The sequence below is a fragment of the Bos indicus genome, chromosome X, assembly GCF_029378745.1.
Source record: "Bos indicus isolate NIAB-ARS_2022 breed Sahiwal x Tharparkar chromosome X, NIAB-ARS_B.indTharparkar_mat_pri_1.0, whole genome shotgun sequence".
NCBI classification, from domain to species: domain Eukaryota; kingdom Metazoa; phylum Chordata; class Mammalia; order Artiodactyla; family Bovidae; genus Bos; species Bos indicus.
In genome coordinates, this window is record NC_091789.1 from 85,636,607 (window position 1) to 85,662,480 (window position 25,874).

Sequence of the window (25,874 nt, forward strand, 5' to 3'; positions counted from 1 at the left end):
TTCCCCCAAACTCCCCTCCCATCCAGGCTGCCACATAACATTGAGCAGATTTCCATGTACTGTAGGGTAGGTCCTTCCTTTTTTTTTTTTTTTACCCAACTTAACATTATATCCTAGAGATCACTCCATAGCAGTATACAGACATATTCTTTATTTTTTTAGCTACATGGTATTATTCAATTGGTGCATGTACTTTATATTCAACCTGCCCTCTTTGATGGACATTTGAGTGCTGCAATGAAATGCCTTGTGCATGTATCTTTTCCTGTTTTTAAGGCTGTTACTCATAACCATTTTTGTTTTTATTTGTCATGTTTACGTCCATATATCTTAATCATATGCTTGTATCACTGTATTAGTTTGCTAGGCTACCATTAGAAAATACTATGGAGTGGGTGGTCTAAACAGTGGGAATTTATTTTCTCACAGTTCTGTCAAAAATCACGATCTAAAATCTAAAATCTTAAAAAGTTTAAGATCAGGGTGTTGGAAAGTTTGTTTTCTTCTGAGGCCTCTTTTTGGATTGCAGATGGCTGCTTTTTGGCTGTGCCCTCTGTGTGTGCACATCCCTGGTGTCCCTTTGTGTACCAGATTTCTTATAAGGATACCAGTCAGATTGGATTAGGGCACACCTTAATGGTTTCATTTTAAATTTATTTTGTTATAGGACCTACCTTCAAATACAGTCACATTCTGAGGTACTGGGACCTAGGGCTTCAAATAAATTTTTGGATGGGGAGGGGGGCGATACAGCTCAGCGTACAATAATTAATTCTTGATTCATCAGCTTCATATATTGTCTGTTTCTTATACAGAAATACTACATATACCATGTTTCACAGATATGTGAAGATTTATCTCATATTACATATTGCCTCCCTGACTCTGCCTTTCAGTTTTTATTAGTTATATTATACTCTTTTTTATTTATGTTAATGATTATTATTTAAATTCAAATTTATTTATTTTTATATATTTAAGTATTTATTTCTTACTCCATCAGTTTTGGAGAGTATATATTTTTTAAGTTAATTATATTTTTGGACTGTGCTGGGTCTTTAATGCTACATGCAGGCTTTATCTAGTTCTGGTGAGTGGGGGTGCTGCTCCTCTTTGCTGGGCATGGGCTTCTCATTGCTGTGGCTTCTCTTATGTGGAGCACAGGCTCTGGGCAAGCGGGCTCAGTCGTTATGGTGCCTGGCCCAGTTGCCCCATGGCATGTGGGATCTTCTCAGGCCAGGGACCAAACCTGCGTACCCTTCATTGGCAGGCAGATGCCCAACCACTGGACCACCAGGGAAGTCCCAGAGAGTATATCTTTACGTTCAACTCTGTGAGGATATTAGTACCTTTATCATTCTCTCTCCGTTTCCTCATCATTAACCTTCCAACTTCAGTTACATCTAATGTTTGCATTTTTGGCTTTATTGATTTTAAAGAATGATAACTAAAAGCATTTTATTGATTGTGACTGCTATTTAATTCTGTGGATAATAATGATGTATCTCTTTGTTTCCATCTATTAGCTGTCCTAATTCTATTTCCTCAGGTATTCTGTTTGTTGAGTAGTGGGTTGTCCTTTCATATTACTGGTTTCCCTCAAAAATTTGGTGATTCTTGCTTATATTTGGTTTGAGAGTCCTTGATAGTTTTCTGTGAATAGCGTGTCACACTATTTACTGTAACCCGAGTCCAATAACTGATCGAGAATTAGGAGCAGAGATTTTGCATTGACTTGTGTTGTCAGCCATTTGGAACTCTACTTTTTTCTAGTCTAAGTGATCATACTCACTGTTCCTTTCTGAGGAGGAGGGGAAAGTCTTTTGGGAGTGAAGCCTACTGCCTGATACTCCTCCTGTTCACATCTAGAATATTTCCGTATTTTGCATTTTTGTGCATTTTAGCATGTAGGTTTTTGCCTCAGTCAATTTGCTATTTTTCAGAGGTTCTTCATAATTTCCAATCAACTAAAAATACTCTTTTTTCAGGACTATTATTAATATAAAAATATGCATATATTAATATTATTTCTATAAAAACATGTAAATTCCTAGAAATTATATGATATATATGATCTGTATCATTATATATATATATGATATTATATATCGTTTCTAGTATATCATAGTATATAGTATATATACATATCATTTCTAGGGATTTGTAATAGAGGGTGTGGCTATAGTGTATACTCAATCCTCCATCTTGATTCAGTTCTTGTTTGCTTCCACAGTATTTGTATGTATTACTCATCAACTATTTATTTAGATGTCTTTCAGTTATAATAGTGTGAGCTTCTTTGGGATGCCTGGCGTGTAATGGATATATAATAAGCATTTGCTGAACTAAGAAAATTTTTATTAGAGATATAATTAAATACCAGATCCCAGGTATGTTGACTTATAATCTAGTGTTTATCATAGAAAAATTTCTTCAGGTATGTGAGGCATTAATTTTTAGAACTTTCTCTTCTTGTTTAAATTATCCCAAAGTTTTCTTTTCATATTTCTTAGAAGATGTATTTTCAAGTCTATTAATTTTTTATTATTGCTTTTAAGACCATTTTTCTTTAATTATGGAGTTCCATGGAGAACATAGGATTCTAATAAATGCTGTTACTTTTTTGTTTTCTGTGGATTACACTACTGAATCTGGACAGAGGATTAAATATTTTACCCAGTATAATCATCAGCCAATTTAGAAGAGGTGTGAATTTTAAAAATTTATTAATTTTTAATTGGAAGATACTTAATTTACAATATTGTGTTGGTTTCTAACATCAGCATGAATCAACCATAGGCATATGTATTTCTCCACCCTCTTGAACCTCCCTCCCACCCCATCCAACCCTTCTGCATTGTTACAGAGCACTGAATTTGAGCTTCCTGAATTATACAGCAAATTCCCATTGGTTATCTGTTTTACATATGGTAATATATGTTTCAGTGCTATTCTCTCAATTCTTCCCACTCTCTTTTCCCCCACTGTGTCTACAAGTCTGTTCTCTATGTCTGCATCTCCACTGCTGCCCTGCAAGTGGGTTCATCAATGCCATCTTTCTAGATTCCATGTGAAAGTGAAAGTGTTAGTTACTTAGTCATGTCTGACTCTTTGTGACCCCATGGACTGTAGCCCTTCAGGCTCCTCTGTCCATGGAATTAATTCTTCAGGCAAGAATACTGGAGTGGGTTGCCTTTCCCTTCTCCAGGGGATCTTCTCGACCCAGTGACTGAACCCAGGTCCCCTGCAGGCAGATTCTTTACTATTCAAGCCACCAGGGAAGCCCTAGATTCCATATATATGCATTAATATACTGTATTTATCTTTCTCTTTTTGAGTTACTTCACTCTGTATAATAGGCTCTAAGTTCATCCACCTCATTAGGACTGACTCAAATGTTTTCCTTTTTGTGGCTGAGAAATATTCCATTATATATAGATACCCAAACTTCTTTATCCATTCATCAGTCAGTGGATATCTATGTCCATTGTCTTAGCTATTGTAGATAGTACTGCAGTGAATATTTGGGTGCTTGTGTCTTTTTCTGTTATGGTTTCCTCAGGGTATATGCCCAGTATTGAGATTGTTGGGTTATATGGTAGTTTTATTCCTAGTACTTTAAGGAATATCCATACTGTTCTCCATAGTCGCTGTATCAATTTACATTCTCACCAACAATACAAGAGAGTTCCCTTTTCTCTACATCTTCTCCAGCATTTATTGTTTATAGATTTTTTTGATGATGATCATTCTGATTGGTGTGAGGTGACACCTCATTGCAGTTTTGATTTGCATTTCTCTAATAATGAGCAGTGTTGAGCATCTTTTCGTGTATTTATTAGCCATCAGTATGTCTTCTTTGGAGAAATGTCTGTTTAGATCTTCTGCCCACTTTTTGTTTGAGTTGTTTGTTTTTCTGGTATTGAACTTCATGAGCTCCTTGTATATTTTAGAGATGAATGCTTTGTCAGATATCTCATTTGTAATTATTTTCTCCCATTCTGAGGTTTGTCTTTTCACCTCATTTGTAGTTTCCTTTGTTGTGCAAAAGCTTTTAAGTTTAATTAGGTCCCATTTGTTTATTTTCATTTTTATTTCCATTACTCTAGGATGTGAATCAGAGAATTTGCTGTGATTTATGTCAAGGAGTGTACTGTCTATGTTTTCCTGTTAGGAGCTTTATAGTTTCTGGCCTTACATTTAAGTCTTTAATCCATTTTGAGTTTATTTTTGTGTGTGGTGTTAGGAGGTGTTCTAGATTCATTCTTTTACATATAGCTGCTCGGCTTTTCCAGCACCACTGTTGAATAGGCTGTCTTTTCTCCATTGTATATCCTTGCATCCTTGGTCAAACATAAGGTGCCCATATGTGCGTGGGTTTATCTCTGGGCTTTATGTCTTGTTCCATTGATCTGTATTTCTGTTTTTGTGCCAGTACCATATTGTCTTGATGACTGTAGCTTTGTATAAAGTCTGAAGTCAGGAAGGTTGATTCCTCCAGCTCAGTTTTTCTTTCTTAAGATTGCTTTGGCTATTCGAGGTCTTTTCTGTTTCCATGCAAATTATGAAATTTCTTGTTCTAGTTCTGTGAAAAATACCATTGGTAGTTTGTTAGGGATTGCACTGAATCTGTAGATTGCTTTGAGTAGTTTAGTCGTTTTCACAATGTTGATTCTTCCAATCCCAATCTAAGAACATGATATATCTCTGTGTCATCTTTGATTTCTTTCATCAGTGTCTTACAGATTTCTGCATACAGGTCTTTTGTCTCTTTACATAAGTTTATTCCTAGATATTTTATTGTTTTTTTTTTTTTTTTTTTGAAGTAGTGAATGGGATTGTTTCCTTAATTTCTCTTTCTGATTTTTCATTGTTAGTGTATAGGAATGCAAGGGATGTCTGTGTATCTTTTATTCCAATATGCATTCCTTTTCTTTCTTTTTCTTCTCCGACTGCTGTGGCTAGGACTTCCAAAACTGTGTTGAATAATAGTGGCAAGAGTGGGCACCCTTTTCTTGTTCCTAATTTTAGAGGAAATGCTTTCATTTTTGCACCATTGAAAATAATGTTTGCTATGGGTTTGTCATATGTGGCCTTTAATATGTTGAGGTATGTTCCTTCTATGCCTACTTTCTCGAGAGTTTTTATTATAAATGAGTGTTGAATTTTGTGGAATAGCTTTCTCTAGATGATTGTTTTTTATCTCTCAGTTTGTTAATATGGTATATAGCATTGATTGATTTGCATATACTGAAGAATCCTTGCATCACAGGGATAAAGCCCACTTGATCATGATGTATGGTCCTTTTAATGTGTTGTTGGATTCTATTTGCTAGAATTGTGTTGAGGATTTTTTCATATATGTTCATCATTGATATTGGCCTGTGATTTTCTTTCTTTGTGGCAACTTTGTCCCTTGTCTGGTTTTGGTATCAGTATGATGGGGGCTTTGTAGAATGAGTTTGGGAGTTTTCCTTCCTGTGTAATTTTCTGGAAGAGTTTGAGGACAATAGGTATTAGCTCTTCTCTAAACTTTTGGTAGAATTTACCTGTGAAACCATATGATTCTTGGCTTTTTGTGGGGAGATTTTTTTATTACAGTTTTGATTTCCATGCTTCTAGTTGGTCACTTCATTTTTTCTATTTCTTCCCGATTCAGTTTTGCAAGGTTATATTTTTCTAAGAATTTGTCCATTTCTTAGAGGTTGTGTGTTTTATTGGCATAGAGTTGCTTGTAGTAGTCTCTTGTGATCCTTTGTATATCTGCATTGTCTGTTGTAATTTGTTTTTCATTTCTAATTTTATTGATCTGAGTCTTCTCCTTTTTTCTTCATGAGTTTATCTAATGGTTTATCAATTTTGTTTATCTTTTCAAAGAACCAGCTTTTTTAATATAAATTTACTTATTTTAATTGGAGGTTAATTACTTTACAATATTGTATTGGTTTTGCCATACATCAACATGAATCCATCACGAGTGTACACATGTTCCCCATCCTGAACCCCTCTCCCACCTCCCTCCCCATACCATCCCTCTGGGTCATCCCAGTGCACCAGCCCCAAGCATCCTGTATCCTGCATCGAACCTGGACTGGTGATTCGTTTCATATATGATATTATACATGTTTCAGTGCCATTCCCCCAAATCATTCCACCCTCTCCCTCTCCCACAGAGTCCAACAGGCTGTTCTATACATCTGTGTCTCTTGTGCTGTCTCAAACCAGCTTTTAGATTTATCAGTCTTTGCTACTGTCTCCTTCATTTCTTTTATTTCTGCTCTGATCTTTATCATTTCTTTCTTTCTATTGACTTTGGATTATTTTTGTTCTTTTTCTAGTTACTTTAGGTTTAGGGTTAAGTCATTTATTTGATGTTTCTCTGGTGTCTTGAGGTAGGATTGTGTTGCCATAGACTTCCTCATAGCACTGCCTTTACTGCATCGCATTGGTTTTGAGTTGTTGTTTTTCATTGTCATTTGCTTCTAGGTATTTTCTGAGCTCCTCTTTAAATTCTTTGGTGACCTCTTGGTGATTCATAAGTGTATTATTTATCCTCTATGTGTTTGTGTTTTTATATTTTTTCCCCTGTAGTTGATATCTAATCTTATAGCATTATGGTCAGAAAAGATGCTTGAAATGATATCTGTTCTTTAAAATTTACCAAGGCTTGATTTGTGACTCAGATGTGATCTATCCTGGAGAACGTTCCATGTGCACTTGAGAAAAAGTACAGTCTACTGTTTTTGGATGAAATGCCCTTTATGTATCAAGATATCAGTTAGGTCCCATTGGTCCAATGTATCATTTAAAGCTTTTGTTTCTTTATTAATTTTCTGTCTGGATGATCTGTCCATTGGTGTGAGTTGGGTGTTAAAGGCCCTCACTATTACTTTGTTACTGTTGATTTCCCCTTTAATATTTGGTAACATTTGCCTTCTGTATTGAGGTGCTCCTGTGTTGGGTACACATATAATTGTTATATCTTCTTGGATTGATCCCTTCATCATTATGTAGTGCCCTTCTTTGTCTCTTGTAACAGTCTTTATTTTAAATTCTATTTTATCTGATATGAGTATTGCTGCTCGAGCTTTCTTTTGATTTCCATTTGCATGGAATATCTTTTCCAAGCCCCTCGCTTTCATTCTGTATGTGTCTCTAGGTCGGAAGTGGATTTCTTGTAGACAGCCCATATAGCCATCTTGTTTTTACATCCAATCAGCCAATCTGTGTCTTTTGGTTAGAACATTTAATCCATTTATACTTAAGGTAATTATTGATATGTATGATCCTATTACCATTTACTTTATTGTTTGTGGTTTGTTTTTTTTAGTCCTTTTCTTTCGTCTTATGCTTCCTGCTTACAAAAGTTCCTTTAGCATTTGTTGTAAAGCTGGTTTGGTGGTACTGAATTCTCTTAACCTTTCCTTGTCTGGAAAGCTTTTGATTTTTCCTTTGAATATGAATGAAATCCTTGCTGGATAGAGTAATCTTGGTTGCAGGCTTTTCACTTTCATCACTTTAAGTATATCCTGCCACTCCCTCCTGGCCTGCAGTTTCTGTTGAAAGATCAGTTGTTGTGGGGATCCCCTTGAATATTATTTGTTGCTTTTCCCTTGGTGCTTTTAATGTTTGTTCTTTGTGTTTAATTTTCATTAGTTTGATTAGTATTTGTCTTGGTGTGTTTCTCCTTGGGTTTCTCCTGTATGGGACTCTCTGGGTTTCCTGGATTTGGGTGGCTATTTCCCTTCCCATGTTAGGGAAGTTTTTGATTATAATCTCCTCCAGTATTTTTCCTACCCTTTTTTTTTTCTCTTCTTCTTCTGGGACCCATATAATTCAAAGGTTGGGTATGCATAATGTTATCCCAGAGGTCTCTGAGACTGTCCTTTTTTCTTTATTCTGCTTGGCTTCAGTTATTTCCACAATTTTGTCTTCAGCTCACTTATTCATTCTTCTGCCTCAGTTATTCTGCTGTTGATTCCCACTAGTGTATTTTTAATCTCAGTTATTGTGTTGTTCATTGCTGATTGTCTCTTCTTTATTTCTGCTAGGTCCTTGTTAAACATTTTTGTATCTTCTTGATCTGTGCCTCAAGTCTATTTATCTGTGCTTCCATTTTATTTCTTAGTCTTTGGATCATCTTTACTATTGTTACTCTTGATTTATTTTTGAGGTAGACTATTTTCTCTTCGTTTGTTTGGTCTTGTGAGTTTTTACCATGTTCTTTTATCTGCTGGATGTTTCTCTGTCTTTTCCTTTTATTTAATTTACTGTGTTTGGGGTCTCCTTTCTACAGGCGGGAAGGTTGTAGTTCCTTTTAACTGTGGAGTCTCCTTCCCCTAGGTGGGGTTGGACCAATGCCTTGTGAAGGTTTCCTGGTTTGGCAGATTTGTGCCTGTGTTCTGGTGGATGGAGCTAGATCTTATCTCTCTGAAGGACAGTGTTGGGTCCAATAGTGTGTTTTGGGGTGTGTATGGGTTGATATGGCTTTGGGCAGCCTCTCTGCTAATGAGCAAGGTTGTGTTCCTGTTTGCAGAAGTTTTGGTGTGAGGTGTCCACACTGTAGCTTGCTGGCCTTTGCTTGGGGCTTGGTCTCAATGTTGAAATGAAGGCCTTTGGGAGAATTCTCATCAATTAATGTTCCATGGGGTTGCGAGTTCTCTGGGATCCAAAGTCCTGAACTTGGGTCTTCCACTTTTGGAGTTCAGGCCTGACCCCTTACTGTAGGACCAAGACTTCACAGGTCTCACAGCAGAGAAGACTAATGGTGAAAGCTCCACTGAACAGCCCAGAACACCCAAAGAAACTTACACACTTACAAACAGAAGAGAAAAAAAAGAGAAAAGAAATAAAATTAAGATAAAAGCAGGAGTCAGAAGAGAACAGTCAAGCCAATAGACAAACCCAGAAGTGAAAATGAATACTAAAAACTAGACTAGCAAAAATACAAAATAAGAAACATGGGGGAAATGTAAATACTGTAAAAATAGGAAAATAAAATGAATTTATTTAAAAATAAGATGTTTTTTAAAAAGGAATAATAAGTAGGTTATAAAAAATAAAAATTAAAAGAATAATGGAGAAAAAACAACATTAGAACAGTATGATAAAAAAAGGGAAAAAATAGCAAAGTATATATTGAATGGTAATATGAAGAATATTCTTGTAATTCCTCCATTGACCTTTCCATACTGTGTGCTGTACTCAATCTGCCTATTCAGAAATTCCTCCAATATTTCTAGGAAGATCTGTGGAGCTGTTCTGTGCAGTATGTCTGAGACTCATATCTTGCCTTTCTCCAGCTTGTACTTGCTCCTAAAGTCCACAGTTGCTCCTAAGCCCACAGTCTCAGGCTAATTGTGGGGATTTAATCCACTGCACCTGCTGTAGGAGTACTGCCCCCTTCTCTCCTTTGCTCACACATCCTCTGGTGTTCCACTTTGGTTTTGGCCCTCCCTCTGTTTGTGGGCTGCTCTCTGGTGTCTGTTCCCAACCCAGACACAAGGCAGCCTATTAGGACTCACATGCTCAGTTGGGGTGTGTGGGGAGTGCCTGCTGGAGCCAAGACCTGTGGTAAGTTGCCACAGTCTCAGGTGGCTCATGTATTTCCCCATAGGAGCTGGCCCTGAGTTGTGGGTCCCTCAGCAGAGTCAAACTGCTCAGTCTCCCAGGAAGGTGTGGGCAGTGACCTGTGCCTGCTCACAGCTTGGCGGCACTTGCAACCCCTGGGGTTGAGATTGTAGTAGTCTCCTATCCTCTGCCTCTAGCTCTCGCAATGTCTTTTCTACCTTCATAGACCACAGCTGACTCATCCCACCTATGGCACTGGCAAAGGTGAGGTCCTGCATTCTGGGAGTGTGCGTAGTTAGAGCGTTCCCACCACAGTGATCTCTTGCCTCTCTGGCTGGCCCATGATTTTCCCTGGACTCCCTCAGCTGTGTTGTACTAGTCCCCTCAGAGTATCTTGATGGCAGCCAACCCTGATCCTCTCCCTGGGGTCTGACCCCTGAAGCCTGAGCCTGAGCATCTAGCCCCAATTGTCGTGAAGGGCATGTAAGCTGCTTCTCTGCTGAAAAGTGCTGTTTGACAACGAACTCTGGTGAATTCTCTCCGTTTGGCCTTCTAAGCACCTGTTGCTGTGTTTCCTTCGGAGGTTCCAAAGCTCCCCCCTGACCCCTCCTCTGAGGGGGTTTCTGAGTGTGTGGAAACTTTTCCTCCTTCGGGATTCCTTCCCAGGGGCACAAGTCCCTGTCCTGAAATCTTGTCTGTTTTCTTATCTTTATCTTTTGCTGTACGTTGTTGTGGGGAGGTTGGCTTGCCTTTTTGGAAGTCTGGTGTTCAGCAGGCATTCTGTAGAAGTTGTTCCATATTCAGATGAATTTTTGATGCATTTGATGGGTGGGGAGGGTAATCTCCCCATCTTACTCCTCTGCCATCTTGAACGTCCTTGAGGTGTGAATTTTTAACAATTATTTTGTACCTTCTTTCTTCCAGATGAATATGAAAACAGGAAAAGGATGGGTGAATGTTGGAAATGTGGTACTTGCTGATGATTTTTTTCAATCTGCCATAACTGTAAGTTACTGTTGATTTTTAACTGTTAGTAGCAGTTGTGGTTATTTTCATCATTACATTGTAATGTGGTTTATTTTCCAGAGTCTGGAGAAGTTATATTCCAAAATAACTCAGAGGAGCCCCACTGAGGAACATGTGATGGTGCAGAAGAATACTGTGGAGAGGGACCTTCTGAAAGTGCTTTCTTACCAAGCAGAGGCAGTAAGTATCATAGTCACCAGAGGTTTACAGTGGGGCATTTTCTATATGTAAATGCAAAAGTGATGAGATATAACCTATTAGAAGAAAGTCAGGTGTCATTGGTCTTTTATTGCATATTATATTTAACCTTTTTAATCTCTGTTTTATAGCTGAAGGTGACATTACTAATTGTAATTGGTATTTATTGGGGTAGATGAAATTGAAAAGACTTAGATAACTAATCCTTATTTTCAAGCACTGCATGTAATATCTATCATTATTTGTGGCAGTGGTTTCTATTTGAAACACCTATCTCTGTGACTCTCTTATGTTTACAGTATGGCTAAAGTGTGTTGATTGTTCAGTCATTTCTGATTCTTTGTGACCCTGTGAACTGTAGCCTACCAGGCTCTGATGTTCATGGAATTCTCCAGGCAAGAATACTGGAGTGGTTTGCCATTTCCTTCTCCAATACCCAAAGTACTGCGCCAAAAGAGCCTTCACATTTGAAATTATTCTGAGTTGTTTGCTAATATTTTCTAAAAGTGTGCTGATGTCAGTGTTCAGATCAGATCAGATCAGTCGCTCAGTCGTGTCCGACTCTTTGTGACCCCATGAATCGCAGCACGCCAGGCCTCCCTGACCATCACCAACTCCCGGAGTTCACTCAGACTCACGTCCATCAAGTCAGTGATGCCATCCAGCCATCTCATCCTCTGTCATCCCCTTCTCCTCCTGCCCCCAATCCCTCCCAGCATCAGAGTCTTTTCCAATGAGTCAACTCTTCACATGAGGTGGCCAATGTACTGGAGTTTCAGCTTCAGCATCATTCCTTCCAAAGAAATCCCAGGGCTGATCTCCTTCAGAATGGACTGGTGGGATCTCCTTGCAGTCCAAGGGATTCTCAAGAGTCTTCTCCAACACCACAGTTCAAAAGCATCAATTCTTCGGTGCTCAGCCTTCCTCACAGTCCCAACTCTCACATCCATACATGACCACAGGAAAAACCATAGCCTTGACTAGACGAACCTTTGTTGGCAAAGTAATGTCTCTGCTTTTGAATATGCTATCTAGGTTGGTCATAACTTTTCTTCCAAGGAGTAAGCGTCTTTTAATTTCATGGCTGCAGTCACAATCTGTAGTGATTTTGGAGCCCAGAAAAATAAAGTCTGACACGGTTTCCACTGTTTCTCCATCTATTTCCCATGAAGTGGTGGGACCGGATGCCATGATCTTCATTTTCTGAATGTTGAGCTTTAAGCCAAGTTTTTCACTCTCCTCTTTCACTTTCATCAAGAGGCTTTTGAGTTCCTCTTCACTTTCTGCCATAAGGGTGGTGTCATCTGCATATCTGAGGTTAGTGATATTTCTCCCGGCAATCTTAATTCCCGCTTGTGTTTCTTCCAGTCCAGCGTTTCTCATGATGTACTCTGCATATAAGTTAAATAAACAGGGTGACAATATACAGCCTTGACGAACTCCTTTTCCTATTTGGAACCAGTCTATTGTTCCATGTCTAGTTCTAACTGTTGCTTCCTGACCTGCATACAGATTTCTCAAGAGGCAGATCAGGTGTTCTGGTATTCTCATCTCTTGAAGAATTTTTCACAGTTTATTGTGATCCATACAGTCAAAGGCTTTGGCATGGTCAATAAGGCAGAAATAGATGTTTTTCTGGAACTCTCTTGCTTTTTCTGTGATCCAGCAGATGTTGGCAATTTGATCTCTGGTTCCTCTGCCTTTTCTGAAACCAGCTTGAACATCAGGAAGTTCACGGTTCACATATTGCTGAAGCCTGGCTTGAAGAATTTTGAGCATTACTTTACTAGTGTGTGAGATGAGTGCAATTGTGTGGTAGTTTGAGCATTCTTTGGCATTGCCTTTCTTTGGGATTGGAATGAAAACTGACCTTTTCCAGTCCTGTGGCCACTGCTGAGTTTTCCAAATTTGCTGGCATATTGAGTGCAGCACTTTCACAGCATCATCTTTCAGGATTTGAAATAGCTCAACTGGAATTCCATCACCTCCACTAGCTTTGTTTGTAGTGATGCTTTCTAAGGCCCACTTGACTTCACATTCCAGGATGTCTGGCTCTAAGTCAGTGATCATACCATCGTGATTATCTGGGTCATGAAGATCTTTTTTGTACAGTTCGTCTGTGTATTCTTGCCATCTCTTCTTAATATCTTCTGCTTCTGTTAGGTCCATACCATTTCTGTCCTTTATCGAGCTCATCTTTGCATGAAATGTTGCTTTGGTATCTCTGATTTTCTTGAAGAGATCCCTAGTCTTTCCCATTCTGTTGTTTTCCTCTATTTCTTTGCATTTATCGCTGAAGAAGGCTTTCTTATCTCTTCTTGCTATTCTTTGGAACTCTGCATTCAGATATGCATGTCTTTCCTTTTTTCCTTTGCTTTTCACTTCTCTTCTTTTCACAGCTATTTGTAAGGCCTCCCCAGACAGCCATTTTGCTTTTTTGCAGTTCTTTTCTATGGGAATGGTCTTGATCCCTGTCTCCTGTACAATGTCACAAACCTCATTCCATAGTTCATCAGGCACTCTTATCTATCAGATCTAGGCCCTTAAGTCTATTTCTCACTTGCACTGTATAATCATAAGGGATTTGATTTAGGTCATACCTGAACGGTCTATTGGTTTTCCCTACTTTCTTCAATTTAAGTCTGAATTTGGCAATAAGGAGTTCATGGTCTGAGCCACAGTCAGCTCCTGGTCTTGTTTTTGCTGATTATATAGAGCTTCTCCATCTTTGGCTGAAAATACTATAATCAGTCTGATTTTGGTGTTGACCATCTGGTGATGTCCATGTATAGAGTCTTCTCTTGTGTTGTTGGAAGAGGGTGTTTGTTATGACCAGTGCATTTTCTTGGCAAAACTCTATTAGTCTTTGCCCTGCTTCATTCTGTATTCCAAGGCCAAATTTGCCTGTTACTCCAGGTATTTCTTGACTTCCTACTTTTGCATTCCAGTCCCCTATAATGAAAAGGACATCTTTTTTTGGGTGTTAGTTCTAAAAGGTCTTGTAGGTCTTCATAGAACTGTTCAACTTCAGCTTCTTCAGCATTACTGGTTGGGGCATATACTTGGATTACTGTGATATTGAATGGTTGATGTCAGTGTTCAGAGTTGTACTTTTCCTCAGTTTGGCTTATAGGTTTCCTTCTTTTGTCACCATGCTGTTCGGTGTGCATTTTAAGTTGACAAAATATAAGCTGGAATGAGTTTACTCTCTGAAATTATGTAATTCTGAAAATGAAAGAGAACTTAAAAATTATCTAATCTTATTTTTTAACATCTTCACAGAAATATAATTCATATACTGTAAAATTCACACATTTAAAAATACAATTCAATGGTTTCAGTATATTCATACAATTGAGAACTTTTAGCACAATCTTAAGTTTAAAACATTTTCATTACCCCAAAAGAAATCCCCTATACATTGCAGTCATTCCCTATTCCTCCTGACCGCTGCTGCTAAGTCGCTTCAGTCGTGTCCGACTCTGTGCGACCCCATGGACTGCAGCCCACCAGGCTTCTCCACCCACGGGATTCTCCAGGCAAGAACACTGGAGTGGGTTGCCATTTCCTTCTCCAATGCATGAAAGTGGAAAGTGAAAGTGAAGTCGCTCAGTCGTGTCTGACTCTTAGCGACCCCATGGACTGTAGCCTACCAGGCTCCTCCATCCATGGGATTTTCCAGGCAACAGTATTGGAGTGGGGTGCCATTGCCTTCCTGACCGCTAGCAACCACTAATCTACTTTCTGTTTTTATAGATTTATCTGTTCTGGACATTTCATATAAACGAGATCATATAACAATCTTTTGTGCTTAGCTTCTTTTACTTAGCATGTTTTCAAATTTAATCTTTAATCTATGTTGTGAAAGTGAAGGTCGTTCAGTCATGTCCAATTGTTTGCAACCCCGTGGACTATACAATCTCCAGGCCAGAATACTAGAGTGGGTAGCCTTTCCCTTCTCCAGGGGATCTTCCCAACCCAGGGATCGAACCCAGGTGTCCTGCATTGCAGGCAGATTCTTTATCAACCGAGCCACCAGGGAAGCCCAATCTATGTTGTAGCATCTATCAGTATTTTTATTACCAAATATTATTGTACTATATGGATATACCACATTTTGTTTATCCATTCAGTTATTGATGAACATATGGAATGTTTTCAATTTGGAGCTATTGTAAATAATTCTACTGTGACCATTCATGTACAGATTTTTGCATGTACATGTTTTTATTTCTCTTGGATACATACCTAGAAATATAATTGCTCAAAAACATGATAACTCTGTTTAACCTTTTGTTGAAACTGCTGGACTATTTTCCACAGTGGCTTTGTACCATTTTACACTTCTGCCACTAGTCTCTGAGGGCTCTAATTTCTTCATATCTAGGAATTTTATAGATTTAGAATTTACATTTAGGACTTGACGCATTTCAAGTTAATTTTCATGTATGGTATGAGATGAGAGTCTATTTGCATTCTTTTGCATGTAACTCTCCAGTTGTCCTAGCACCATTTGTTGAAGACTGTTCTTTCCCCATTGAATGGTTTTATCACCCTTGTCAAAAATTAATTGATCAGAAATGTGAGGATTTATTTCTGAACTGTTGATTCTGTTCCCATTGATCTGTATGTTTGTCCTTACACCAGTGCTATGGTGTCTTGAGTACAGTAGCTGTGTAGTCAGTTTTGATATAAGGAAGGGTGAATTTTCCAGCTTTGTTATTTTTCAGGATTATTTGACTCTTCTGGGTCTCTTGCATTTCCATATGAATTTTAGAAAAAGCTTGTTAATTTTTGCAACAAAGCCAGTTGGAATTTTCATAAGAAAACCACTGAATCTGTGGATCAGTTTGAGGAGTATTGCTATCTTAATAATGTTAAGTGTTTTGATCCATGGATATGAGATATTACCCATTTAGTTAGGTTTTAATTCCTTCTCATTTTTTAAATGATGAAACTGAGGTTCAGAGAGATGATGTGAGTTAATTGAAGATCTAAGACTAGAACCATGATTCTCTGACTTTTAGTCTAACACTCCCTACCCACAACTTTGTTGTTGTTCAGTCACTAAGACATGTCCAACTCTTTTGTGACTCCCCCATGTACTACAGCACACCAGGCTCCTCTGTCCCCCATTGTCTCTTGGAGTTCACTCAAATTAGGTTGCTGTAAAAAAAGAGAACCCTTTGTGGTAATTTTGTTTGCTTTTAAATGTTAATATCCTTTGTCAGTTACTTTAATGCAACTACTAAAAAATTGATAAAAAGTCCAGCAGGTCTTGGTCTTATATCTTAACTCTTCTACCAACTCGCTCTATGACTTTGGGGTGTTACTTAACCTCCTCAGGCCTATAAAAATCTAATATTTAAGAGATCACAACTCTATATTATATACTGTGACAGGGATGCATTTGACTTGATAGTAGTTCATGTGAAAAAGACCTATATGGTTTATTTTATTTACTGTTTTGTTGACGTATAGTTGATGTACAGTGTTATATGTTACACATGTACAATATAGTGATTGACAATTTTAAAGGTTATACTCCATTTATAGTTATTATAAAATATTCCCATATTATACAGTATATTCTTATAGCTTATTTTATTCATAATAGTTTATACCTCTTAATCCCCTACCCCTATGTAGCCCTTACCCCCCTTCCCTCTCCTCATTGGTAACTGCAAGTTTGTTCTTTGGATCTGTGAGTCTTTTTGTTTGTTTGTTTGTTTGTTTTATTCACTAGTTTGGTGCAGTTTTTAGATTCCACATACAAGTGATATCATACAGCATTTTTCTTTCTCTATCTGGCTCATTTCACTTTTTAGCATAGTACCCTCCCAAGTCCATCTATGTTGTTGCAAATGGCAAAATTTTATTTTTTTATGGCTGAGCAGCGACTTTACTTTCACTTTTCACTTTCATGCATTGGAGAAGGAAATGGCAACCCACTCCAGTGTTCTTGCCTGGAGAATCCCAGGGACGGTGGAGCCTGATGGGCTGCCATCTATGGGGTCACACAGAGTCGGACCCAACTGAAGTGACTTAGCAGCAGCAGCAGCAGCAGCAACAGCAAGCTTTCTTTATAGTCCAATTCTCACATCCATACATGACTCCTGGAAAAACAATGGCTTTGACAAAACAGACCTTTGTTGGCAAAATAAGGTCTCTGCTTTTTAATATGCTGTCTAGGTTGGTCATAGCTTTTCTTCCAAGGAGCAAGTGTCTTAATTTCATGGCTGCAATCACCATCTGCAGTGATTTTGGAGGCCCCCCCCCAAAATAAAGTCTCTCACTGTTTTCATTGTTTTCCCATCTATTTGCCATGAGGTGATGGGCCCAGATGCCATGATCTTAGTTTTCTGAATGTTTAGTTTTAAACCAGCTTTTTCATTCTCCTCTTTACTTTCATCAAGAGGCTCTCTAGTTCTTCTTTGCTTTCTGCCATGAGAGTGGTGTTATCTGCATATCTGAGGTTATTGATATTTCTCCCTGCAATCTTGATTCCATCTTGTGCTTCATCCAGCCCAGTGTTTCTCATGATGTACTCTGCATATAAGTTAAATAAGCAGGGTGACAATATACAGCCTTGATGTACTCCTTCTCTGACTTGTAGCCAGTCTGTTGTTCCATGTCCATTTCTAATAGTTGCTTCTTGACTTGCATACAGATTTCTCAGGAGACAGGTCAGGTGGTCTGGTATTCCCATTTCTTTAAGAATTTTCCACAGTTTGTTGTGATCCACAAAGTCAAAAGGCTTTGGCATAGTCAATAAAGCAGAAGTAGATGTTTTTCTGGAACTCTCTCACTTTTCCACTGATCCAACGGATGTTGGCAATTTGATCTCTGCTTCCTCTGCCTTTTCTAAATCCAACATGAACATCTGGAAGTTCACAGTTCACGTACTGTTGAAGCCTGGCTTGGAGAATTTTGAGTGTTACTTTGCTAGCGTGTGAGATGAGTGCAATCGTGCGGTAGTTTGAATGTTCTTTGGCATTGCCGCCTTTGGGATTGGAATGAAAACTGACCTTTTCCAGTCCTGTGGCCACTGCTGAGTTTTCCAGATACCACCCTTATGGCAGAAAGCAAAAAAGAACTAAAGAGTATCTTGATCAAGGTGAAAGAGGAGAGTGAAAATACTGGCTTAAATCACAGCATTCAAAAGATGGATCATGGCATCCGGTCCCATCAGTTCATGCCAGTAGATGGGGAAACAATGGGAACAGTAACAGACTATTTTTTTCTTAGGCTCCAGAATCACCATGGATAGTGACTGTATCTGTGAAATTAAAAGACACTTGCTCCTTGGAAGAAATACTATGACAAACCTAGACAGCATATTAAAAAGCAGAGACATTACTTTCCCAACAAAGGTCCATATAGTCAAAGCTATGGTTTTTCTGGTAGTTATGTATGGATGTGAGAGTTGCTCCATAAAGAAGGCTTACTGCCAAAGAATTGATGGTTTTGAACTGTGGTGTTGGAGAAGACCCTTGAACGTCCCCTGGACTGCAAGGAGATGAAAGCAGTTAATCCTGAGGGAAATCAGTCCTGAATATTCATTGGAAGGACTGATGCTAAAGCTCCAATACTTTGGCCACCTGATGTGAAGAGCTGACTCATTAGAATAGACCCTGATGCTGGGAAAGGTTGAAGGCTGGAGGAGAAGGGGACGACAGAGGATAAGATGGTTGAATGGCATCACTGACTCACTGGACGTGAATTTGAGCAAGTTCCGGGGTACGGTGAAGGACAGGGAAGCCTGGTGTGCTGCAGTCCATGGGGTCGCAGATAGTCAGACATGACCAAGCAACTGAACAACAACAAATATATGGATGTGAGAGTTGGACCATAAAGAAGGCTTGTGCATCAAAGAATTTAGTCTTTTGAACTATGGAGCTGAAGAAGATACACCATATTAACAAATTGATCATCTCAATAGATGCATAGAAAGCCTTTGAGAAAATTATGATTTATGATTAAATCATAATTTATGATTAAAAACTCTTCAGAAAGTAGGCATACCTTAACATAATAAAGGCCATATGCAGCCAACCCACAGTAAGCATCCTAAATGGTGAAAAGCTGAAAGCATTTCCTCTAAAGTCAGGAACACGATAACAGTGCCCACTCTCACCTCTATTATTCAACATAATTTTCGTAGTCCTAGCCATAGCAATCAGAGAAGAAAAATAGTAGGAATCCACATTGGAAAAGAAGAAGTAAACAAATCAAGACTTTTTAACAGCAGTTCACATGTCAGAATTGACTTTTAGACATATAGCTTGTTATTCATTTTAACCAGTTACTGACATTTTGTTTTTTGCTTTCCCAGGCAGTTGCTGGAGGGAATTTTCAAAAAGCATCTCGTTGTATACTACGCTGTAAAGATATGTTGGTGAGGCTTCCCCAAATGGTGAGTGAAATCTCTGCCTTCATTCTCCTGTATCACATTCTAGGAAGACTCATTACTACTTCATGTGCTCCTATAGAGTTTATATTTTGTATAAGATTTACTTACTTAGCCAAGGTTTGAAATATTTTGCTGCTTTTGCTCTTTAATAGAACAGGTGTTCTAAAAAGTGATACAGGTTACTTAACATTTCTTTGCTTTCCCTTTTATTGTCAAAATACTTTGGTAATATTTCCTCCATATGTCATGGTATATGATGAAAGAAAGAAAAAATGAGTTTATTGCCCTACTGACAAGGTTGATAGCAGCTATTCATTATCATTGCCATAGTATTTTTCTATATTGGGATTTGGAGGTGTGAGCAGTTTGATAGGATAAATAAAACCTGTTTCTCAGACTGGAGTTCATCAGTATTCCAGAGTAGATAATTTTTAATTTTTCCACTTTATCTCCCTTTTCCATTCTTTCTCCCCTATTTCAGGCCTATGCTTACTTCAGTCTTTACTGTTACAGAGGAGACTGATACCAAAGATAAATTTGGTATCAGGATGGTCTCAGGGCTCCATCACTTGTACCTTCGTGTGAAACTGGTTGTACTTTTCTCTCAAATTCTATGTTATAATGTAGAACTTAATTCAGTAACTATTTATATATTGCTAATATTATGTGGAGGTACTCTTCTAGTCTTTAAAAAAATTAAAAACAATTTCACAGTTACAAAACTGTAACAAGAATCATACAAAGAATTCCTATATATCCTTTGCCCTGAGACCTAGTTCAAGTTTTTCAATACTGATCTTTACACAAAATGGATTCTTTCTAGGATTCACTTAGTCTCTAGTCTCTTTCACTGGAAAACTTCCTCACTTTTGCCTTGACTTTCATGACCTTGACAATTTTGAAGATTCCAGAACAGCCATTTTGTAGAATGTGACTTAATTTATTTTTCAAAAATTAAAAAGAAATTTTATTGAGGTATATTTGACATATAACACTGTATAAATTTGAGGTATTTCACATGTTGATTTGATACACTTTTAATTTGCAGTATGGTTACTGGAGTAGTGTTAGCTAACACCTTTATAATGTCACATAAATGTCATTTTTTTGTGTTGAGAAGAGTCAAGATCTAGTTCCTTAGCAATTTAAAAATTTAAAGCACAGTATTCTTGACTAAAATCACTATGTTGTACATTAGATTTCCAGAAATTATCTACTAGCTGCAAGTTTAAACCCTTAAACGACGTCTCTGCAATTACCTCTCTCTAACCAAATTAGGGTTTGTTCAAAGATTCCTTACGATTAGACTAGGTTATGAATTTGGGGCCAGAAAATCACAGAAATGATTCTGTTGAATGACATACAAGTTTGATTTATTCTATTGGTGGTGGTGCTAACTTTGATCTCTTGGTTAAAATGGTTTCTTACAGGTTTCAAACTTATGTATTTTTTCCCTTTGTTATTCCTAAGTGTTTTGTGAAATGATGCTCTGAGACTTTGTAAAATCCAGTTTCTCATCCAACTTTCACTATCTGTTGAGATTTCCTGCCTGAATTGGTACTGTGATGGTTGACACCTGGCTATTTTTCTAATTCTATCCTTTCTATATTTATTAGGTGACATTCTAGTATAATTTTTTATTGAGCTAAAATATATATAACATAAAATTTGCCATTTTAACAATTTTTAAGCATGCAATTCAGTGGCACTAAGTACATTCACAGTGTTGTATAACCATCACCACTCTGTACTGATAGAAACTCTGTACTCATTACACAAATACTCCTCATTACTGCCTCCCCTGGTAACCTCTAATTTACTTTCTGTCTCTGTGAACTTGCTTGTTCTAGATATTTTATATAAATGGAATCATATAATATTTATCCTTTTGTGTCTGACTTATTTCATTTAGCATTAATATTTTCAAGGTGCATATCATGGCATGTATCAGAACTGGGTTCCTTTCTATGACTGAATAATATTTCATTGTATGTATATACCTAATTTTATCTGTTCATCAATTGATAGATACTTGAGTTGTTTCCACCTTTTGGTTACTGTGAATAATGCTGTAATGAACATTGGTGTACAAGTATTGGAATCCCTGCTTTTAGCTGTTTTAATCTAAGACTTGAATGGTTGGTAATATGGTAATTTTATGTTTAACTTTTCGATGAACCACCAAACTCTTTTTAATACTGGCTGTACCATTTTACATTCCCACCAGCATTTGAATTGGGGTTCCAGTTTCTCCATACCCTTAGCAACACTTGTTATTGTCTTGGCTTTAAAAAAATTACTATCATAGCCATCTTAGTAGGTGTGAAGTGGTTTCTCATTGTGCCTTTGGCTTGCATTTCCCTACTAAGTAATGACACTAAGCATCTTTTCATGTGCTTACCAATTATTTTTATAGCTTCCTTGGGACCTATGTATTAAAGTCCTTGGATCTTTTAAAATGGGGATTTTTAAGATTACAACTATATTAATATGATTTTAAATACTGTTATAAATAGTGTTACAAGTTGCTGAACATGAAAATATTTAGCATTTCTACTGGTGCCAGTTTTTACAAAATGCTATGAACTAAAGTGTGTCCCCTCTTGACCCAAACTTATCTGCTGAAGCCTTAACTCTCCATGTGTATGGTGGTAGGGTTTTGGGGAGGTAATTAAGCTTAGATGAGGAAGGGCCTTCATGATGGAGTTAGTACCCTTATAAGAAGGGCACCAGAGAACTTGCTTTTCTCATATCCTCTACCCTATCATGCATGAAGGCAGCTCTGGGAAGAGAGCCTTTACCATAGAAAAGTGATGGTTAAACTTTTAATTTTGGACTTTTGTAACCTTCAGAACTGTAAGAAATTATTTCCTGCTGTTTAAATAAAAACAAAGTTGGGTTGTTTTTCCTACAGTGAAGTATCACCTCATTCTGGTCAAAATGACCATCATTGAAAAGTCTACAAATAATAAATGCTGGAGAGGATGTGGAGAAAAAGGAACCCTCCTACAGTGTTGTTGGGAATGTAAATTGGTACAGCTACTGTGGAGAACAGTATGGAGATTGCTTAAAAAACTAGGAATAAAACTACCATGTGACCCAACAATCCCACTACTGGGCATATACCCTGAGGAAACTGTAATAGAAAAAGATACATGCACTCAAGTGTTCATTGCAACACTATTTATAAACAGCCAAGACATGGAAGCAACCTAAGTGTCCATCAACAGATGAATGGATGATGATGTGGTATATATACACAATGGAATATTACTCAGCCATAAGAAATAATGAAATAAATGCCATTTGCAGCAACATGGATGGACCTAGAGATTAACATGCTAAGTGAAGTAAGCCAGACAAAGACATGTATCGTATAATATTGCTTATATGTGAAATCTGAAAAAGATACTAATGAGCTTATTTAAGACAGAAACAGACTTAGAGAGCTCAAAAACAAACTTATGGTTATCAAAGGGAAAAGGCTGGGAGGGATAAATTAGGTGGTTGGGATTAACATGCATCTACTACTGTTTATATAAAATAGATAACCAACAAGGACCTACTGTATAGCACAGAAAACTATATTCCATACTCTGTAATAACCTGTAAGGGGAAAGAGTGTGTGTGTGTGTATACATAACCATCTCATCCTCTGTCACCCGCCTCTCTTCCTGCCATCTGTCTTTCCCAGCATCAGGGTTTTTTCCAGTGAGTCAGCTCTTTGCAGCAGGTGGCCAAAGTATTGGAGCTTCAGCTTCAGCAAGTCCTTCCAATGAATATTCAGGGTTGATTTCTTTAGGATTGACTGGTTTGATCTCTTTGCTGTCTAAGGGACTCTCAAGAGTCTTCTTCAACACCACAATTCAAAAGCATAAATTCTTTGGTGCTCATCCTTCTTTGGGGCTTCCCTGATAGCTCAGTTGGTAAAGAATCTGCCTGCAATGCAAGAGATCCTGGTTTGATTCCTGGGTCAGGAACATTTGCTTGAGAAGGGATAGGCTACCCACTCTAGTATTCTTGGGCTTCCCTTGTGGCTCAGCTGGTAAAGAATCTGCCTGCAATGTGGGAGACCTGGGTTTGTTCCCTGGGTGGGAAAGATGGCCTGGAGAAGGGGAAGGCTACCCACTCCAGTATTCTGACCTAAGAATGAAAGAGTTGAACATGACTGACTTTCACTTTTACCTTCAGCCTTTTTTATGGTTCAACTCTTACATCCATACATGGCTGCTGGAAAAACCATAGCTTTGACTATGTGGACCTTTGTTGGCAAAGTGGTATCTCTGCTTTTTAATATGCTGTCTAGGGTTGTCATAGCTTTTTTCCCAATAAGGAAACATCTTTTAATTTCATGGCTGCAGTCACTGTCTGCAGTGATTTTGGAGCCCAGGAAAATAAAATATGCCACTATTTCCATTGTTTCCTCACTTATTTGCCATGAAGTAATGGGACTGGATGCTGTGATCTTTGGAGAAGGAAATGGCAACCCACTCCAGTATTCTTGCCTGGAGAATCCCATGGACAGAGGATCCTGGTAGGCTACAGTCCATGGGGTCGCTAAGAGTCAGACACGACTGAGTGATTTCACTTTCACTTTTCACTTTCATGCATTGGAGAAGGAAATGGCAAGCCACTCCAGTGTTCTTGCCTGGAGAATCCCAGGGACGGGGGAACCTGGTGGGCTGCTGTCTATGGGGTCGCACAGAGTCGGACACTACTGAAGTGATTTAGCAGCAGCAGCAGCAATGCTTCTTTTCTGGCAGTTAAAAAATTACTTTTGTTAGTGTTTCTTTCGAAGGCCAGATCCTTGGAGTTCCCTACTGTGTCATTTTCTCTGATGTCACTCACTCTTCTGATTCTTCATCTTTTGTATAAAACATGATTTTTTGCTTTGGAAATTTGCATAATGAGGATAACCAACACTGATGTACCATTACTATGTGCCAGGCATGAGTCTCAGCATTTTGTAAATATGAATTCATTTAACCTTCACAATAACCTTGTGACAACCTTGTAGAATGAATATTATTTTCCCCATCATACAGATGATGACTGAGGTAATTTTTTAAAGGGTTTTAGGAGCTTGACCAAGGATATGCAGTAAGTGCTGAAAACTGGATTCAAATTTAGTGAGACTCCAGTGTCCTTGCTCTTAACCACTGTGCTTTTTCTCTCTTAATTAGAAATGAGTCTTCTTGTATCCAGTGTTTTAAAATTTCATGAAGTGTCTTGGTGTGTATCTTTTTGTATTAATTTTTATGGGCACTTGAAAAATCCATTTCAATGTAGTAATTCTGTTTTCTTAGTTACTCATTTTGTTGATGTACTCTTCTCTATTTTCTGTTTCAAGAGTGCTTGTTTTAAGATGTTAGATTTCCTAGATTAGTTTCTTAATGTTCTATATTTTCTTACCTGTTTTCCATGTCCTTTTCATTTTATTTTACTATTTAGGTGATTTTCTCAGTTTTATTTTCTAAGTGTTCTCATGAATTTTTCATTTTGATATCATGCTTTTAACTTCCAAAAGCTCCTTTTATTTTTATGAATATTCTATTTTCATAGCATCTTGTTCTTACTTCAGGGTTGCAATATTTTATTCTCTCTCAGAAGATATTGATAGATTCATCTCCCCTGTTTTTTTCTCTGCATCTGTTTTCTCCAAGGTGATTTTTTTTCCTGTATGTATGTATGCATGTGTTTTGTCTCTGCCTTTGATTATCACTGGATGCTTACATTTATAATAATAACAAAACACTAAAGATCTCATTGGAAGCTCTGGGTTCTCTCTGTAAGATGTTCTGGATGAGCTGATTTGCAAGATGACCTCTTTGCTGATTTCAGTGTCCTTGTTTCTTTTCTCTTGGGTTGGTCAAATTCCTCTTCCAGACTACTCCTTAGTGAATCAATACCTGGCCTCCTGGGTTCTGGAGTCAAGGAGGAGGAAACAGACTTGGGTCTTGATAGTCAATGTGTAAATTTTTACTTGAGCATCCTCTTTTCACTGTAGCACCCTTATTCTCAACTGTGCCTCATCTTTCCAAGTTCAGAGGCCTTCAGTTTTGCCCCCTGTAGTCTGTTGGTAGGATCATGGAAGGATAATTGCTTGTCTGATGGAGTGAGGAAAGAGACTTGAGGTCTAACTCCTTTTTAAAGAGACTTTTAACCAATCCTCCTATTTTTAGCTCCACTTTTGTAATGTACCTGGGGTGCTAACTGCTAAATTTTGGAGGAGGATTTAGAAATATAAACTGGATTTTCAGATTTCCCTATTGCTAGCATAGCATTCTGCTTTCTCATGTCTATTAGGTCATTTACTAATTTACCATCTCTTTTCTAGCTTCCAAAATTACATTGGTCTTGGTCTGCTATCATATTGTCTTTATCCTAGTCTATTTGTATTTTTTTTAACTTAATAGCATCAGAAGAATGGAATAGTGAAGAATAAATTTACCCAAGGAGGTGAAAGACTTGTACACTGAAAACTTTTTAAAAAACTGATGGAAGAAATTAAAGCAGACACAAATACATGGAAAAACATCCCATGTTTATGACTTAGAAGGCTTACTATTGTTACAATATCCATACTGCTCAAAACTATCTACAACCTCAATGTCATCCCTATCATAATCTCAATGACATGTTTTGCAGAAATAGAAAAACCATCCTA

At 37.8% G+C, this 25,874-nt stretch overlaps 1 protein-coding gene across 2 annotated transcripts in view; it reads left to right on the forward strand.

The window, feature by feature from the left end:
- The window catches only part of TEX11 (testis expressed 11), a 203,967-nt gene that overhangs the window by 38,122 nt on the left and 139,971 nt on the right, over nt 1-25,874 (forward strand). For both annotated transcript variants that reach the window (XM_019956488.2, XM_070785334.1), the window contains exons 6-8: nt 10,495-10,575; nt 10,657-10,776; nt 19,130-19,210. In XM_019956488.2, the coding sequence (XP_019812047.2) occupies nt 10,495-10,575; nt 10,657-10,776; nt 19,130-19,210 (282 nt within the window). The remainder of the gene's footprint in view (nt 1-10,494; nt 10,576-10,656; nt 10,777-19,129; nt 19,211-25,874) is intronic.